The sequence below is a fragment of the Stegostoma tigrinum genome, chromosome 16, assembly GCF_030684315.1.
Source record: "Stegostoma tigrinum isolate sSteTig4 chromosome 16, sSteTig4.hap1, whole genome shotgun sequence".
In the NCBI taxonomy this organism is placed as follows: Eukaryota; Metazoa; Chordata; class Chondrichthyes; order Orectolobiformes; family Stegostomatidae; genus Stegostoma; species Stegostoma tigrinum.
In genome coordinates this window covers 40,291,691-40,309,558 of record NC_081369.1, presented here as the reverse complement: position 1 = coordinate 40,309,558, position 17,868 = coordinate 40,291,691, and the positions used below count along the sequence as shown (strand labels likewise).

At 38.1% G+C, this 17,868-nt stretch overlaps 1 protein-coding gene across 1 annotated transcript in view; it reads left to right on the top strand.

Annotated features, from left to right (window-relative positions):
* The window catches only part of LOC125459696 (E3 ubiquitin-protein ligase RNF166), a 56,236-nt gene extending 42,531 nt beyond the window's left edge, over positions 1 to 13,705 (top strand). Inside the window, exons 4-6 of the mRNA XM_048546426.2 lie at positions 953 to 1,067; positions 2,049 to 2,156; positions 3,596 to 13,705. Of these exons, the coding sequence (XP_048402383.1) occupies positions 953 to 1,067; positions 2,049 to 2,156; positions 3,596 to 3,661 (289 nt within the window). The 3' untranslated portion in view covers positions 3,662 to 13,705. The remainder of the gene's footprint in view (positions 1 to 952; positions 1,068 to 2,048; positions 2,157 to 3,595) is intronic.
* Positions 13,706 to 17,868: the final 4,163 nt, after the last annotated feature.

Sequence of the window (17,868 nt, the reverse complement as noted above, 5' to 3'; positions counted from 1 at the left end):
TATATTCTACACCCGGGCAAATGAAGACGTTCATCCGATATGCCTTTTTCACCACCCTACCTACCTTTGATGACACCTGCAGAGATCCAGCGTACACCAAGGTCCCTTTTGTTCCTCAGTACTCCTTGGGGGCCTACTGTTCATTGTGTATATTCTTCCCTTGTTAGACCTCCCAAAATGCATCATCTCATACTTGTCGGGATTAAATTTCATCTGCCATTGCTCTGCCCAGTTTACCAACTGATTAATATCAGACTGTTGCCCAAGACCATCTTCCTCATTATCAACAATTCCACCAATTTTCAATTCATGTGCAGCCTTACTAATTATGCCTTCTATATTTCCATCCAAATCATTAATGTAAAACAGCTAGGATCCTGGCACCGATTCCTGTGGTACACCACTGGACGCAGGCTTTCAATTACAAAAACAGCCCTCCACCATCAGCCTTTGCCTCCTATTGGCAAGCCAGTTTTGGATCCAGTTTATTAACTTGCCTTAGATCCCATGAGTTCATACCTTTGGATGAGACTTTGTGGGACCTTGTCAAAGGCCTTACTGAAGGCCATGTAAACCACAACAACTGCATTACACTCATTTAGTCACCATTTCAAAAAAAAATTCAAGTAATTAGTCAGACAAGTTCTGCCTCTAACAAATCCATGTAGACTATCCTGATCAGTCCTGCCTCTCCAAGTATTGATTAATGCTGCCCTTTAGAATTTTTTTCAAATAATCTCCCAACCACTAATGTCAGACTAACTGGTTCATAATCGCCTGGCCTATCCCTGCGGCCCTTCTTGAACATATTAGCTATCCTTCAGTCATCTGGCACTTCGCCTGTGGCCTATATTAAATATATATGCCAGGCCCCAGCAGTCTCCTCCCTTGCCTTGTTACTGTGCTAAAGATACATATACAAATTATGGAAGTAAATTTTGTTTTCCTTCAGCAATATTCCAAACCGTTCCACATTCATCTGCCCGTATTGTGGCGCACGAAACCTTGACCAACAGGAATTAGTCAAACATTGCATGGAAAATCATCGTAACGATCCCAACAAAGTGGTAAGTGTTCGATTCCTGATTTCATATCTATTCCAGGTTAAATAGTGGGGTTTCTAGTATAATTGAAAGTTCTAGGCAAAGCGTGTATTTTCTGTTCACAGGCACTATTTATGTTGTAATTTTAATCATTCTTTTGTATCAGTGTTGACTATGATAACCTGCTATGCCAATATTTCCGTTTGATTTTGCTGTCGGTTGTGGGGTAAAAATACTGAACTTGATGACTCTGTTGGAATAAGTTTCCAAAATGTAGTGAATGTAATGATGTCAACCAGCTGGACCTCAAAAGAAAATGAGTTCCCTGATTTGGGACTAGTAAATCTGGCCCAAGCAGGGAGTCATAGCTGACATAAAAAGAATGTCAGAGATACTGCCACTCTGGTGCCTCATTGTGCATGAGGCAATGCTACAGTTAGGGATTGCTCATGTGTAAATAAAAGGTGACTCGGTGACAGAACACCAGCCTACATGGGGTTGTTTCACAGTCTCTTTAATTGGTTGTTATCTTCAATTTCAAAAACCTGATGTATTCATCAACTGGTAGTAAAAGATGCCACAGTATCTAAAAATGATTTTGTCAACATTCACTCCCTTTGTTAAGAATTTTGATTTTTAAAAAATGCTATACATTTTCTAAAACTTATAAATGAAAGGTGAACCAAGATTGAAGATTAAGAAAATATCTTAGTTTATTTGAATAACATTTGTATTTACAAAAACTTCTCCTATTAAAAGGAAAGAAAACATTGAAAAGCCAGGGAAGAGATGACAATACATATTTTCATGGTCAATTGTTGAAAACAAGAGAAGTGGGTTGAGGAAACTGCAAGGCATGTTGTACAGCCTACGCTTTGGGAGTGTCTCTTTCAATACAGCAAACCCAGCAAAAGAGACTAACAAATACTGAAAACAGACTGGTAGTTATTACTTCATCTTCTACATACTTGATTTTGTTTTGTTTTAAATCACTTGTTTGAATAGGTATGTCCAGTTTGTGTGGCAATGCCTTGGGGAGATCCAAGTTACAAGAGTGCCAACTTCCTTCAGCACCTGCTTCACAGGCACAAGTTCTCCTATGATACATTTGTGGTGAGTGCTGGTTCTTGAGCATAATAGAGAAATATTTTCTCTACTGTAGCATCTCAATTTGTAATTCACTGTCCAGCAAATAGGTTCATTGAACAGTAGAGGTCAGAATGCCCCACTCCTGATTTGACTTCCGGCAAGTGCATGAGCATGTAAATGCCAGGTGAGGAAAACTGGATTTAATTTGTTCCCACTTGGATGATCCACCTCAACTCTACTTTCTCAAGCTATGCTCATGTCATTTAATTCCCTTAGTACCCAAAATTCTGTTCTGCATTCACTCAACAACTCGGCAGCAAAAGCTGTCTAATGTAGAGAACTGCAAAGATGCTCAAACCTGTGTGAAGAAATTTATCCTTGCTCCTGAATGACCAGTCCCTTCTTTTCATATTCTCTGACACGCTATTTTATATTATCCATCCAGTGAATTATCATCTTCACAGCTATCTTGTCAGTTTCAATTAGACCATTTCTTATTCTTCTAACTTGTAGGGTGTATACTGACAGACCTGTTGAGCATATCTAGAGTGTTTGGTTCCGGTTACTATTTTCTACAACTAGGTGTCAGTAACTTAGAAAACATTAGGATTTTATAAAAGATTATTGACTACTTATTCAGCAGAACCTGTCCTGATTTATTTTATTCCAAATAATACCAAACAGTTAAATTTAGGTTAACTACAACTACTTAACTTGAATATTTTTACTATTTGTCATTTCAATAAAAAAAGTTATTGTTTGCATATTTACAGTTTTCCTATACTGTAAATCATGAACAAGATACCATTACATATCTTTATACAGTTGATGCTATGTGCCCTGTCATTTTAAAAGTGCAGATATGTTATACAGTAAGTCATGACCATTGTTCATTTCCAAATAATGTTTTACAATGTAGCAGTTGTGCTGTATTATAATTTAAGATGTTCTACTATTTTATACTGTATATTCCATTGATATCTGCACATGAGCTTTCTCATGTGCAGAGCACAAGTGAGACTTTCTTAGGCACAAACTAAACCAGTAATGATAGTACAACCATTGAAGAACTCTATTTATTCTGTGGAATTTAATGTTTTTGAAAGTGAAGAAAACAATGGTTATTTGTTGATTTTGACCGTGAGACACAGACACTTGCTATGGAAGCAAGTTGTAGTTAACAATTTGCTTAGCATAATTCAATTTTTAGATTTACGTAAATAAATTCAGAGTTTGGGAGTTGTGAATACGGCGGTCATCTCCACAATAAGTGCTCACATTTTATTGTTTAAATTGTGGGTTATCATACCTTTTTCATACAATGACTTTCATCATCTAGTGAATTAAGACTAAGAATAAAACCAAGCATGCATCTGTTTGAGTACAAAATTTTTGTTTAATAAAGTTTATATTTTACTGGACTGTAATAATTTGCACTTTTAATATTCTGTTATTTGTTGCAGGATTACAACATTGATGAAGATGCAGCATTACATGCAGCAATAGCACTTTCACTCACAGAGAAATGAAGCAACTGCCTGCACAGAGATCTAAACAGACATCCTTTGTACAGGTCACCTTCTGTCATCTGGTGAAGAGAGTGGCAACTTCCCAGCATTCTGTAGGGTACTATCATCCTCTGCACACGTCACCTTTTCTCATCTGGGCAAAAATAGTGTCTTCGTCCCAACATTCAGTAAGGTGCTGTGTTCCTTGGCACAGGTTATTTTTCTCACCTGTGCAAAGAGATTGCCAATTTCTTAGCATTTTGACAGATACTATCATCTTCTGCACAGGCCACCTTCTCTATCTGTGCATAGATAGTGCTCAATTCTTAGTATTCAATAGGGTGCTATTAACTGCTGAATAAGTTAACTTCTCGCACCTAGGCACAGATCACATTCACTTTGCATTGGAGAGAGTTCTGGTAACTCAGTTAGTCAAATAACCAGTTGTGTAACAAGTTTATTTGATATCATTAGTGTGTACCTGTACCTTTTGTTCAGTTTAAATTTGTTCCTACATTTTTCTATGTTACAAATATTGTACATTGTGGGGGTGCCTGTGTCAAAGAATTGTTTGATTTACAGTTTGTGTTTTTAATATTTGAGGTCGTTTTGCATTGTAAGAGATTAAGGCATATTTTTAAAATGATACAGGAAAGACTAGAATACTATAGAATCAAGTGAAGAAACCTTTCACCAGTCCTGTGTATCATTTATGTTGTTGCTAATCAGAGCTCGAATTTAACAGTTAGCAGATGGTAAATTTAGTGGGAGATGCTGTAAACAGAGAGGTGGCAGAGGGGCTTGGATTTTGCAGTTGCCGTTATAACTAAATTGTCAACATTCAGTGTCAATATAACTGTGAAACTATCAGCAACTACTGGTGTTGCCACATTTGTAGCTAAATGTGGGAAATCCAGAAGCTGCTGTCAGTGATTTCCTCATTTTTCTACAGGGCACACTGTTAGAGAGAAAGCTTCAGAGCCCACTTTAGAAATTACGTGAACTCACACTTTTATGTTATTGATCCTGCTGTATAAATATTGCTAAAGTTATACCTTGTGAAATAATGTGCAATTGGCTTATTTTTGATGTACTCAGTTCATAGTCATTGCTGAACGCCTTCTCTGGCCTGAAAAATACTCATGGAAATGTTCAATTTATCCATTATATAAATTATAGACATGTGAAATAATTGTTTTTTTTAAGTTTATATTTCAGCCTCCAGTTTAATCTCATGTGTATATATCAACCTTCATTTTGTCATTGATAAATTGATTGGAAAGTAAGGGATAATTACAGGGTTTGCTGCCTGAGAGAATTTCTGTGTGATAGCCTACTTGGTGTCATCACTACTTTTGATTGTTGGAAGTGTCTTCAAGTTAACAGTGAAAGGAATGACAACAAAAGGCAGATCTAGCTGTATAAGTTGTTACATCTTTTCCAATGGCAAGGGACATGCTTTGGTCAACCAGTTACAAAGTCCAGACCAGTGTGTTTTGTATATGCCTGTGTCTGACTATATATAGCCATCTACAGTGGATAATGTATTCTCAGTTTCATATTTAGCCTATTTACTGTAATCTATTGAAAATATGTTTAGAAAATTGGGGACAAAAATTGATGGTTTAACTCTAATCCGTACTGGCTTGTGTATGAATTACTAGATGCTAGAATTTTAGAGGTTCTTGAGAATATTGTCTGTCTTATCTAATTCTTTGAGGTAACACATTATTACAATTAATTCTCTACCTCAGAAGAAGTATGTATTTTACAGCATTCTAATTGGCTCAATAAGGTTCATAAGAATTGCTTTAAAATGGGACAGGCTAGGTATTCTTAACTATTTATGTACCGGATAAGTACAAAGTGCTGGCTTTTCCAGCAACAGACACACAGAGATACGCAGGGTCACACACACAACAATAAAAAAAATGCAGTGACAAAGAACTTTTTTTCCATAAATAAGAACAGAAGGTGTTGGAGAGGTTCAATGAGCTTGGCAGCATCTCTGGAAATAGAAATAGAGTTAACATTTTGAATCCAATTTCTTCTTCAGTGTGTAACAGATGGTGAGGGTGCCCAGAGAAAAAGACAAAAGGAGTGCTAATAGTAGTAAAGGAGCGATCTAAATACAGAACAAGTGCAAATAGGTTGGTTTTGCTGAAAGCAAATCTATGCAAACAAGATGCTGGTGGGAAGGGATGGATAATCAAAATGAAGGACAGGGTTCATGCACTGAAGTTGGTGAACTCAGTGTTGAATCCAGAAGTCTCTGAACTTCACTGGAACCCTGCAGATCTAGGACAGAAATGTTAGCATGAGAATAAGATGATATATCAAAACGGTATGGAACTGGAAAATTGGGGTTGACAGAACAGAGTATATTGTGCAATGTGGTCACCAATAAAGAAGAGCCTGCACTGTGAGCAGCAAATTAACCTCTCTTTTCATATAGTCATCAAGGGGTTATGTAGGTCTATTTGCTCTTTGGCCCTAAGCTCAGTTGTAGCCCTCCAGTGATGTTTGAAGATAATTACACCTGTTGATATATTCTTAATTCTCAGAAGATTGATGCTGTAAAACTGTTGAGCACTTTGAATTACATGCCAAAGATGCAAATTGGTGATTTGGTAATTACATGAGACATTTTATTTGACATCACACTATGACAGTATGGACTGATTAGCAAATACGTTTTGCCTTATTTTCAGAGCATAGTACAGAGAAATGTTACATGTACTGTACACAATTTTGAGATTTTCAACATACCTCAAAACCTCAAAATAAAAGAGGATTTTAATCAAGTAAATTAGCATAGCCCTTTCACTGAAAAAATATCAGGGGCAACATTGAACAGGATCTGAAAATGAACAGAAGGATTGCAATTCACGAATTTCCCTGAGGCCATTGCTTCCACCTCAGGCTATGTGCAAATTCTGTACGCTTAAATAATTACAGCATGCAGCCAAGGCTAAGCATATTAAGTGGCTGTATGTCTGAGCAGAGGATTCAAAATCACAAGAGGATAGTATGAGTAAAAGCTAGGCTATCCTACTTGACACAGGTGTGCACTTAGTATTACAGAATCTCTACAGTAAGGAAAGAGGCCATTTGGCCCATTGATCCTATACCAACCCACTGAAGAACACTGCCACCCTATCCCCATAATCCCATAACCAACCTAACCTGCACGTCTTTGGATGCTGGGAGGAAACCAGAGCACCCGCCGGAAACCTGTGCAGACACAGGGAGAGCATGCTAACTTCACAGACAACTACCAAAGGCTGGAATCAAGCCTGGGTCCTTGGTGCTGTGAAGCAGCAGTACTGACCACTGAGCCACCCTTCTTTAAAGGGAGGTGCATGTGGCTGACACAGTTGCTGGAATTTGTTTAACAAGGGATTTTTGACGTGGCAAACACTCAATATTGACATTTGGTGACAGAAAGTGGGTTCCAAGATTTGCTGATGCTGAACAGAAGGCCTTTATAGAGAACAGGAACAATGCGAATTTTTGATAGGACTCCTAAAGCTCTCAAAACAAACTTTGCAAGGGCAATTGGACCAGATTGCTGTGGAGGTCAATGCCAGGAGTCAATAAACTGGCTTCAGTTCCAAAAGGGAACATGTAATGACATCAAACCCTGGATATATTCAAATACTAGACCAAATCACAGAGGAGCTGGTGTCTGGCAATCTGTGCTTCACACACACTGCTGAGATGCCACCCCAGTGGTGTGGCAGTTCTTCTGTATAGAACAGATCTATTGTCCTATCTCCATGATGATAGCTAACATCCTCAGATCCTTGTCTCCTTGCTTGTTGACAGTCAATCCACCAGGCAGACTGCACTGACCCAAAGCTAGAACAGAAAAGGCCAAAAACTGCTGAAGCTCTTGCTGCCAATCCCTCTGCAATGTCATCACTGAAATACAACCATTTTGCACCAAACATGCAGCAGCCAGAGTTAACAATGTCTTGGACTCCTAGGACAAAGAAAGATGCAAGAAAAGTCAGCACCTAACAGAATGCACAAGGGAAATTAATCTGGCATGGTTTAATTTATAAATTTAGTTTGGAACATTTAATTTGCATTATACCAGGCAGGCACTGTGATGTTATGCTCATTGGTAGAGGGAACATCAGATACAAGACTGTTGGTGAATGGGGAATTGGGCTGGTGATTACTGGTATCACAAACTACTGATACTGTATTAGTGGTCGCTGTTTTTCTTTTGCTGCTCCACCATCTCACTGGTGTACATTTTACCCATGGCATGGGTTATATTCTAATGATGATGAGGATGTGCTCCTTGTAGCATTTTGCTGAGTTCCGCTAATCTCTCCCACAGAGGTCCAAACTCTAGTGGCATTGGGTTGAATTTTCCTGCTCATGTGATGATAAGCTTGGAGGTTGGGAATCCTGGAGAAATGGGGAGAGGTACATTGAGACATACCTGCATCAACAAGTTAATCTTATAGATAGGTAAGAACCAGGAATGGCTGACTGCCCTATTGAACTGACCAATAAATTGGCTTGTTCGCAGACCCAATTTTCCAAGCATTCAGGCATTCTACAGCTAGTAGCACAGTTCCCCCCCCTGACCCTTTGCTACATATGGGGGATATTCAATAAAAGAGACTAAACTGAGCCAGGCCAAGAGCTATTGGTGAATCATGCACCAAAGAGTAGACCACCAGCAAATGGTCCAACATGCTGCCCCAAAACTATACCTCAGGTGGATAGTGGTTTTGCCACTGGTATTTTAACTTAGGCCGCCTCCATACTGAAACACTCTTACAGTGCCCACTTCTCCTGCTAGTGTTGCCGTGAACTCAAAGCTGTGGCTCCTCTGTTTGGGCTAGTGGATCAGGAACCTGTATGTGATCCATAATCGGATGGTGATGGAGGCAGCCACATGGGAAGATTATATCATTGAATGCTTTCCCGGGCTCTGGCCTCCATTTGATCCTGAATCAAGTTCCCAGAGCTCATGGGAAAACAAGGTTCCTGTACAGCAAGGTATTTTCATGCAAGCTGCTGATTTGAGCTATGGTTGTGCAATAATTTGTTAAATAGTGGCCATCCCTTGGTTAATAAAACTCAGACCAATGGCAAGTGGACTTCTGCAGAATAAAGCCATCAAGGCCTCAATTGTATGAGGACTGGGGGTACTGCTCATTCATGGGAAGAACTATCAGTCCCAAAAAGATTGACCACTGAACAAGGTCTCCCCACAGCTATAAATTTGTCCAGACAGCCTTGATGAATGAGGGTCTGACCTCTGTGCGTCATTGGTAGGAATCTTGCTCTCATCAGCTGTCAAGTTGGCTGGCAGTTCTAACAGTGCCAGCAGTGCCAGATCCCAGTAATGGGCACAAGTGGAACTGTAAATAAGTCCATAGTTGGAAAAAAAAATCAATCCCAGAGAGTGGTAAATTGGGCCATTGCATGGAGGGATCAGGGAATTGAAAGGGCTGATGATTTGGGCTTCTGGCACAGATTTTATTTGCCTGTTTTAAGACCTTTTTCGGTGGGCGTTGGGGTTGAGGGAATGTTTTGTGATGTTCAACAGATACCAGTTGTGTTCATAACTTGGTCTCCCCTATCATGGGCCTGTGCCAACTGTATTTTAGTTGCTTAACATTTGAGTCAAATGGTTTGTTGACAAGCTCAAATATGCAATAGTTTCCTTCCTAAAGGTGGCAGTCTATCAATTTTAAAGTTTCTTGCATTTGTCAGTGCAGCAGACATTGTATCTCACACTTGACCGGTGCCATGCAGATGGTGGACAGGCTTTGAAGGATCAGGACGGAATTCCTGGTCTCTGATCTGCTGTTGTAGCTGCTTTTATTTATTATTGGCCCAGTTAAATTTCTGGTAGATGGTTAAACTCCCCAGGACTTAGAAGTTGATAGTGGGGGACAATGTCCCTTTAAACTATGGGGAAGTGTCACAAATGCCAGTTGATGTGCTGACACAATTTAGTCATGTTAATGAGGTCACAACAGTTAAATTCTGTTTTCTTGGAGAGGGTCATTACCTAATAGTTCTGTGGCACAAACCTACCACTTTATCAGCCCAAGCCTGAATGCCATCTTGACAGATTAATGTGTTCCCCATTTGCATCAACTTGTTCACACTTATAAATGTTGTAGTATTCCTTATAGAACTTCAGTATTTGTATTTCAATGTTTAGTATAAGTTATTTTAATCTTGTATTGCTGTCATTGTTACTGATGACATTACTTCTGTGACAATCATATTTTTGTAATATTTCTGGTTACTGCACTTTCCAAAGTGAACCAGTGAGCTATGCATATTTTACCCACTTGCACATTTTTTCATCACAAATTAAGTATGTTCTTTCAAAACTGTTGAGCTTGTTGAATTGGTAGTAAATTCAATATCTTCACTCATTGCATTAAAATATGTATCACCACATTTGTTGCATTTTTGTGAAAGGTCTAACATGAAGAGTCAAAGAAGAATACAGCTTTACCTGCATATTAACTGTTGCAATTTAGCTACAGGTCACAGCTATCCCTTTGTACCTCAGACTTCTGTAATCTCTTTCCACATAAGTAATATTCTTCATTTCTGTTCTTCTTGCCAAAGTGGACAAGTTCTGTCATTTCAACTATTTTAACCTCTAGCCTTACCTAATGATGCATGTTTAAGTTTGTTCGTTTTATTCCTTCCTGTCCCACTCTGATCGTTATTTCTCTTACTGCTTCCTTACTCTCTTGCCTTATCTATTTAATTAACACGTCTCCCTAAACATTTTTTTTAAATATTTGTTCCTCAAATGTAGTTGTTACAAGGAAGCCCAATGTTTATTGCTCATTTGTAACTCTCCAGAAGGCAGTTCATAGTCAACCACATTGTTGTGGATCTGGAGACACATAGGCCAGACTGGACAAGGACAGCAGATTTCCTTTTCGAAATAACATTGGTTCACTAATGGGGTTTTACAACAATTAACAGTGATTACATAGTCACCATTAGGGTAGCTTTAAATTCAAGTGTGCACTAATGTATGTAGTATTACAGTGTACATAATGCATGTAGTTTTAGTTCTCTGCTTATCCCGCTGCTATTTGAAAATCAAGGACCATTTATTTGAAAAGTGGACTTAGTTGGTGAGCTCAGAAAAAAGGAACTCATCAACTTCCAGTTCTCTCTCAAATTTTCCAAATGCAAGTTGCATTTATTTTACTTTTTTTTTCAGAAAGGAAAGCGTAAGAAAGCAATTATTATAACTATTTTAGCTTGAGAAGATTGAGTATGTCACCTTTGCTTGACAACAGAGGCATATCTGGTTTGATAGCTGTTTTGGCCAACTTCATATTTAATATCTCTGCACATATATGGCATTAAACCATGTTCGTTTTCAGTCACAGCAAAGATTAATTATCATGTCTGTTCTCCTTCAAATTTGGGCTTGTGCTTGAAAGCCCCTACATGCTTCAAGACTTCTGGGTAATTTTATGCTGCTTTCTAGCACAGAGTTGCTATTAATGTTAATTTTTGGTGCCATCCTTGATGAAAATAAACTCTGTTAAGTGGTGGGATTTTGCATGCAACATGTGCATTCAAATTCACAAGCCAGTACCTCCGCAGAATGTAATCACTGTTTTGCTTTTATGCCTCAGTGCCTATGTTCTATCATGTCTGACATGGTTTTGCTTTGGTTATTTGTAACACCTACATTTTATTCATGATTTTTTTTTTAAAAAAGATTCTCAATTTCTTCCGATTCTACAGTTCTATTTCCTATCAGTCTTTGCGTAAATAGAGCTTATATTCTGGAGAACCCAGCCCACTCATGCATAGTAAGGCCCTCTTTCTGGGAACGATGCTTCATGTTCTCCAATCTTGCACAAGCGCAGTAACTGTTTATAGCCACTTGAGTGCAGGAAAGCTTTGCTGTAAAATTAGAGTGAGGTTGTGAGATGAGCCTTAAATCTGACTGAGAAAACCTAGTAGAGTTGACATACCTGGAACTGCTTACTAAATGTAACACCAAATAGCCATGTTGGTTGCAGTTGTTTTATTGAGTCTTAATTTTGTTTTGTTTTTAATTGCACAAAGTATTTTAAGGAATATTAAACCCACAAGTGAATGAATGGAGTTAGGATGCAAAGCAACCATGATTTAATTGAATCGCTGACTTGGCTCCAGGAGGTGATTGCTTACTGTTATCCAATGTTTGTTTTATTTTTGCATGCTAGTTCAGTGGTGCTGGAAATTTCAGATCCTGAATTTATCTAGTCTGGATCCAAATAGATTAGTAGAGTCTGATTCTTTACCACCAATCAGAAAAAATATCCTACTGGTGAGACAACCTCTTGCATTAAATTCGAGCTCTGAAAACATTCTTATGTTCGATTTATAATTCTTTGTACTTGTTTTACGTTTAACAAAGCATGACGTCATCCTGATCCATTCCTTGTAATCTATGCTTTCTGATGGATCAATGGGTATCTCCAAATATCTTGAAATAATATGATTCTTGTATCTTTAAGAGGGAGCACAAAAGGCCATTTAGATACACAAGTCAGATAAATCATTAAGGCAGGATCCTTCCACATTAACAACTGGCTGAACCAAAAAAACAACTGAAGCTTATAAACTGAATTAATGTATATTTTTAAAGCAACACACTCATCAAGCTATTTCTACAGGGTAGTAACTGGAAGAGCAACTAAAACATGCAACAAAAACCATTGAGTGTGATTTGCTTTGGTTTCAGACATCTTCACTTTCTGTAAGGTTCAGATAGAAATGACTGAAAGGGAAAAAGGTCCTTCCTGTCTTGTTAGTTTTGAAAGTCACGAGCTAATTGAAATCTATCATTTTCAGTGCATCTACCTAAATATTAATTAACGGAAATGTCACTGGGCTCAAAAGGCTCGGCTTTGGATAGCCAGGATATAATGGAAATTCCAGTTGCTATGTATCTCAGAAATGCTTTTCCAGTATTTAAAGGTACTACATTTTAGGAAGAGGTTAATTAATGCTTCGTAGTATGGGGGAAATACAGCAATCTATACGAACGCAAAACATGTGCGTGAATAGGTGTATTTACATAGATAAGCATTTAATACCCAAATTCTAATTGAAAAGTTAGATTTGGTTTGCAATACAGTGACTACAGAAAATGTGACTTTGGTTTGTACTGCCAGTAGGATTAAATTCCTCTTCAGTGTTACATCCTCCACCTTACTGAGCACAAAGAGCGAAAACTTCCAGTTCATTATTCTATAAAAGTGATTTTGATGTGGCAAAAATGATATAACTGTTTGAATGAGATTTACTTAATAGATGTGTGAGGTCAGTGTTTCAAATTATTTGGACAACTAGTAGAATTTTCTGGTGACTTGCAATTTATATTTGCAAATATAAAGACATACAAGATAAGTTATTTTTCTTCAAAACGTCTTAATTTATTATTTTATTTAAACTTTTAACTTCTTAGTTAACTTCCTTGCAACATTACATTTTATGCTTCTAGCTCACTAGCAAAAATCGAAACGGAATATTAGTTACCAGTAACTTTGCTAGCTGCTAGTCTTATTTTGAACACTGTACGATATTGTATCTGCATAGAAATTGTAATGCAAGTTTTTAAAAAAGGTTTTCCCCATTGTTATGGTCATGCAATTACTCATGCAGTTCTGAGTTTTAAATCAGCACATATCGATAATTTAAATTTCTGACGCCTTTGCATCTAATGTAAGTCAAGTTATAATACATAGGCATGTATAAAGTATCATCTGGGACTAGCTAATGACAATAATTAAGTTTGCTTGATGCCTGAATTCATAAAGGCATTCATAAAAGTTAGTTTTTTGGTGTGGTTTCTTTACTTATTCCAGTTCAGTTACAACCCTGCAACTGCAGAGGTGAGAGATACAGATTCCACATTCTTCCATCAAGCTGCAAAAAATAACTGTAGAAAACTTAAGCTATAATACAAACCTTGTCTAATTTTCTAATATTTTTAATGTACTACAGTGCACATTTTCAAATTAGTTTTTTAGAAATTGTTTGTTGCTGTGTGAAGTTAGTGTGTACATTTGGATATTTTGTAAATAAAATTTTGCTTGTTCAGCAACTAAAGGCTATTTGCTTCATAATTCTTCATTCTAATATCAGTTTAACTTTGAGCAGTGGGACAAATTGAGCCAAAAAGAATGGCCCAAGGAGACAAGATGCATGTTGGGATTCCACAGAAGTCTTTACATGCTGACTTCCGTGGAAATTGCCTGGGAGGTTCAACCTCAGGTTCCCCTGTTCTTGGGATGCTCTGAGTTCGATTCAATGCCATAGATCATAACTGAGTAGTTACCAAGGAAATTGCTCAAACTGATTCCACCAACTACCTCCTAACCTGATTATCCTGAACTGCCTGAACCCTGACTGTGGCCCCTCCAGTTGGACCCAAACCAGCTACCCCTCCTGACCTTCCTAATACCCATCTGTCCTGCTGAGCAGACGTGACTATCAACTACCTTGTTGTTCTAGTTTCCTGTCACAGTCCAAAAATGTGCAGGTTAGGCTGATTGGCCATGCTAAACTGCCCATAGCGTCAAGAGATGTGTAGGTTAGGTGGACTAACCTTGGGAAATTTGGGGATGGGGGAATGAGGGTCTGGGTGTTGGGGGGTTCCTTTGGAGGTTTGGTACAGAGTCGATAGGCCAAATGACCCCTATCTGCACTGTGGGGGTCCTGTGATTCCAACATTTGCCACCCAATTATCTTCACAACGCAATCTAACAGGCCTCCCTGATCCACCGTACCCAACTTCACACTTATCTCACCCAGTCTACCCAGTTACCTCATGCATCAACCTACCTCACCATCCTACCCGTTCACTCATTTATTCCTTCGTCCTTCTCGAACATACACATTGCATGTTTAAACTTAACCTTATGGCAACTGTACGAAAAGAGGGATGGAGTGTTATTCCTTTTCTTGACTGCAACAATATGTCCCAATGGACACTGCACTCTACATTCTTGGAAAAGTCTGGCTCAGGAGACCCAGCAAGAAATGCAAAGAAAGGTTCAAGAAATTTGATGATTGCTGCTTCATGGAAGGTCTGAGCCATAATAAATGCATCTGTAAACATCTAGATGCACAAATAACAACAACTTGCATCAAGGTTCTTTAGACTTAACACCAAGATACGTAAGGAGATCAGAGGGCAAATGGCAAAAAATAACTTGATCAAAGGGGTAAGTTTTAGAAAACTTAGAAAGGATAAAAGTCTTAGCAATGGTGTTCCAGAGTCTCAGAAGTTCAAGGCAAAACCTCAGATGGGGAAGCCATTAAAGTTAAAGATGTGCTAAAAGGCCAGATGTCCTGGAAAGAAGTTGGGCTGGAGAAGCTGCAGAAGTGGGAAGGGGAAAAAAGCTGGAAGGATTTGGCAGTATGAATGAGAATTTTAAAATCGATACATTGCTCAGCTGGAAGCCAATGTAGGTCTTTGGGCACTGGATGTCATGGATGAACAGGACAGGATACAGGTAACAGAGATTTGGATGAGTAGGGTCATTTTCAGAATTATTGCCTAGAGGCAGAATGTTAATCTTAGAAAAAGCAAACCAAAGAAATGGTTTCCAGACGTAACTGAAGAACCAAGAGAAGATATTGCAATTGATAGTTGCTCACACTAGTGTTCATAGTACCTAAGCTGATCTAATCATCAGCTTTGGATAGCCAGTTATTAGAGGAAAGAAACCTGACATTTGAAGTTACCTTTTACAACTAAATATAATGAAATATATAGTCATGTGTTTATAAAGACAAATTCCAAATCCTAAATAAACTATACGACTGTAAAGTCTACATATGATTGTAAAGATTACGTTCTATTGATTGAATATCTATGCGAGTGCAAGTGTCCACCATTTTAATGATATTTTTAATTTGGATACCATTCAAAATTAGTCAGGAGTGGTATAATTTTGTATGAATGCTGGAAATTTCAGCAGAAATAGTAGCAGTGTGGAGAGTAGAAAGCAGTTAACATTGCGAGTCTGATATGACTTGACAAAACTGTACACTTGAACCTTTAACTGTGTTTCTGTCTCCACAGATGCTGCCAAGATCTGCTGAATTTCTCATTCATTTTACTGTATATTGTGTTGTTCAAAAATAAGGAAAAACTATTTGGATAATTCTGCATGGAATGTACATACATTATCATTTTTTCTATCCATGGATTCTGGTTTCTTTCAAACTGTTGGCTTGTGTCTTTATAGAATTATAGCTATTGGATTGAAAAGCTTGTGTAAGTTTAAAATGTTTCATTCAATAGTTGATTCTCCAAATCTTAAAAATTGAGTTTCCTCTGACTTGTTTTATATCAAGCATATTTCTTAAAGTAAGTTTTTGAGTGCCTAAAGTTAAGAGTCATGATTTTCCAAGAAAAAAAGTGAAGATCCCTGTGACATCTACACAAGTTTGCAAACATGTAAATTAATATTGACCAGTTGTACAAAGAAAGTGAACAAGTTAAAGACTTGCTAGTTTTCACAGGAGATTATATATTATTTTAAATATCCTGACCTCTTTTATAACTTAAAATATTTGTCTTTTTTGCACATGGTAACAGAGAGTCTGATGAAGCTTGCCTTCTGTGATGTGGAATAGAATGAGACCAATAATTAATCTTTCTATCAGGTTGAAGTTTAAACATAAGATTCTGAGGTTAAGGAACTGTGATGTTTTGTCAAAGTTTGTCCTGAGCAGCTCTGTGACACGGGACTCTGTGCCCTATGATCTGTTCCCTGGGACGTGCACCGAGACAGACATCAGCTGTGCCTGAAGGGCCATCAAAGCAGTGAAAGACACCCTTTGGTCTGTCTGAAACTTGCTGGTCTTCCAGTTGAAAGAGTTGACCCTGACTGAGTGTTGCAGGCTGGAACATTCCAAGGCTCAGGACTACGTACCACGGGACGTCACCAAGCTTGGGGCAGCTACCACCATGGTACAGTGGAGAAAGAGCATCGTGTAAGGTCCTTCTGCCAAAGCAAAGCAGGGGCTCCATTCAGTAACCAGAGCCTGCAGATGCCTCAGCTAAATGCCAAGAGTTTAATTGTAAATATAGAGAAAGGCAAACGCCAATGTTTATATTATCCTCTGTAAGTAAAGACAGTATAGATTGAAATGGCTACATTAATTGTGTATGTACATAAAGATTTCCCTCAATGAATAAAGTGTATTTTTGCAATAAACAAAAAAAGCTGTGATATAATGGGCAAAATACCATCTAATATTGTAGGAACAATGCAAATCTGATATAGTATTATCCAGTTAGATCATACTTTTACAGTAATCTAATAACAATTAATTATTCGTAAAGGAATACTACAAGATTGAAGTAGATTTGTTTATTTATCAATTAAAGTTGGACAGTTATTTTGATTACTGCCTGTCAGTAACTGCATTTTTTTTTTCAAAAATTGCACTTAAAAAGCCTCTTCTAGTTCTTAGGGGATCCTTAACCATTTCACCATTTTATTGGCATATGCAGCAACTGAGTTGTGCATTTATAAGATACCATCAAAAGCAAGAACTCAAATGACTATTAAACTGCTGGAGCTTTTCATAGAGTAGTAGCCATTACCCAATACTCTGGGGAAGTTCTATAAAGGGAAAAGTGCAATGGATCTTTTATAGCCACCTGACAAAGTAGATATTAAATTGAGCTGATAGGGGAGGGACCTCCTCACTAAATAGTTGAAATCAGCCTATCTCACTACCAGAAATTTGTGTAGCCAAAACTTGTATGAATGTAAGCAGAAATTGCTAGAGAAATTCAGCACATCAGACAGCATCTGTGGAGAGAAAATAGTGTTAATGTTTCTGGCCAGAGGCTCTTCAGGACTATACTGATGACAAGTCACTGGACTTGAAGTGTTAACTCTGTTTTCTCTCCACAGATGCTGCCTGACCTGCTGAGTTTCTCCAGAAATTTCTGTTTTGTTTCAGATCTCCAGCATCTGCAGTTCTTTGTTTTACTTGTATAACCCTGATTTTGTTGCCTTCTGAAAAGCAGGACCTGTACATTGTTTGACTTCATTGAAATTTTCTACCATGGAGTACAATCGAATGAGAACCGCACTGGAGTGAAGTGCCGTTAGCTTTACCCTACTTAATATCACATGCAGCAAGTCAAGTTGGGTGACAACTGGTATCTGTGATGCTTGTGGTCT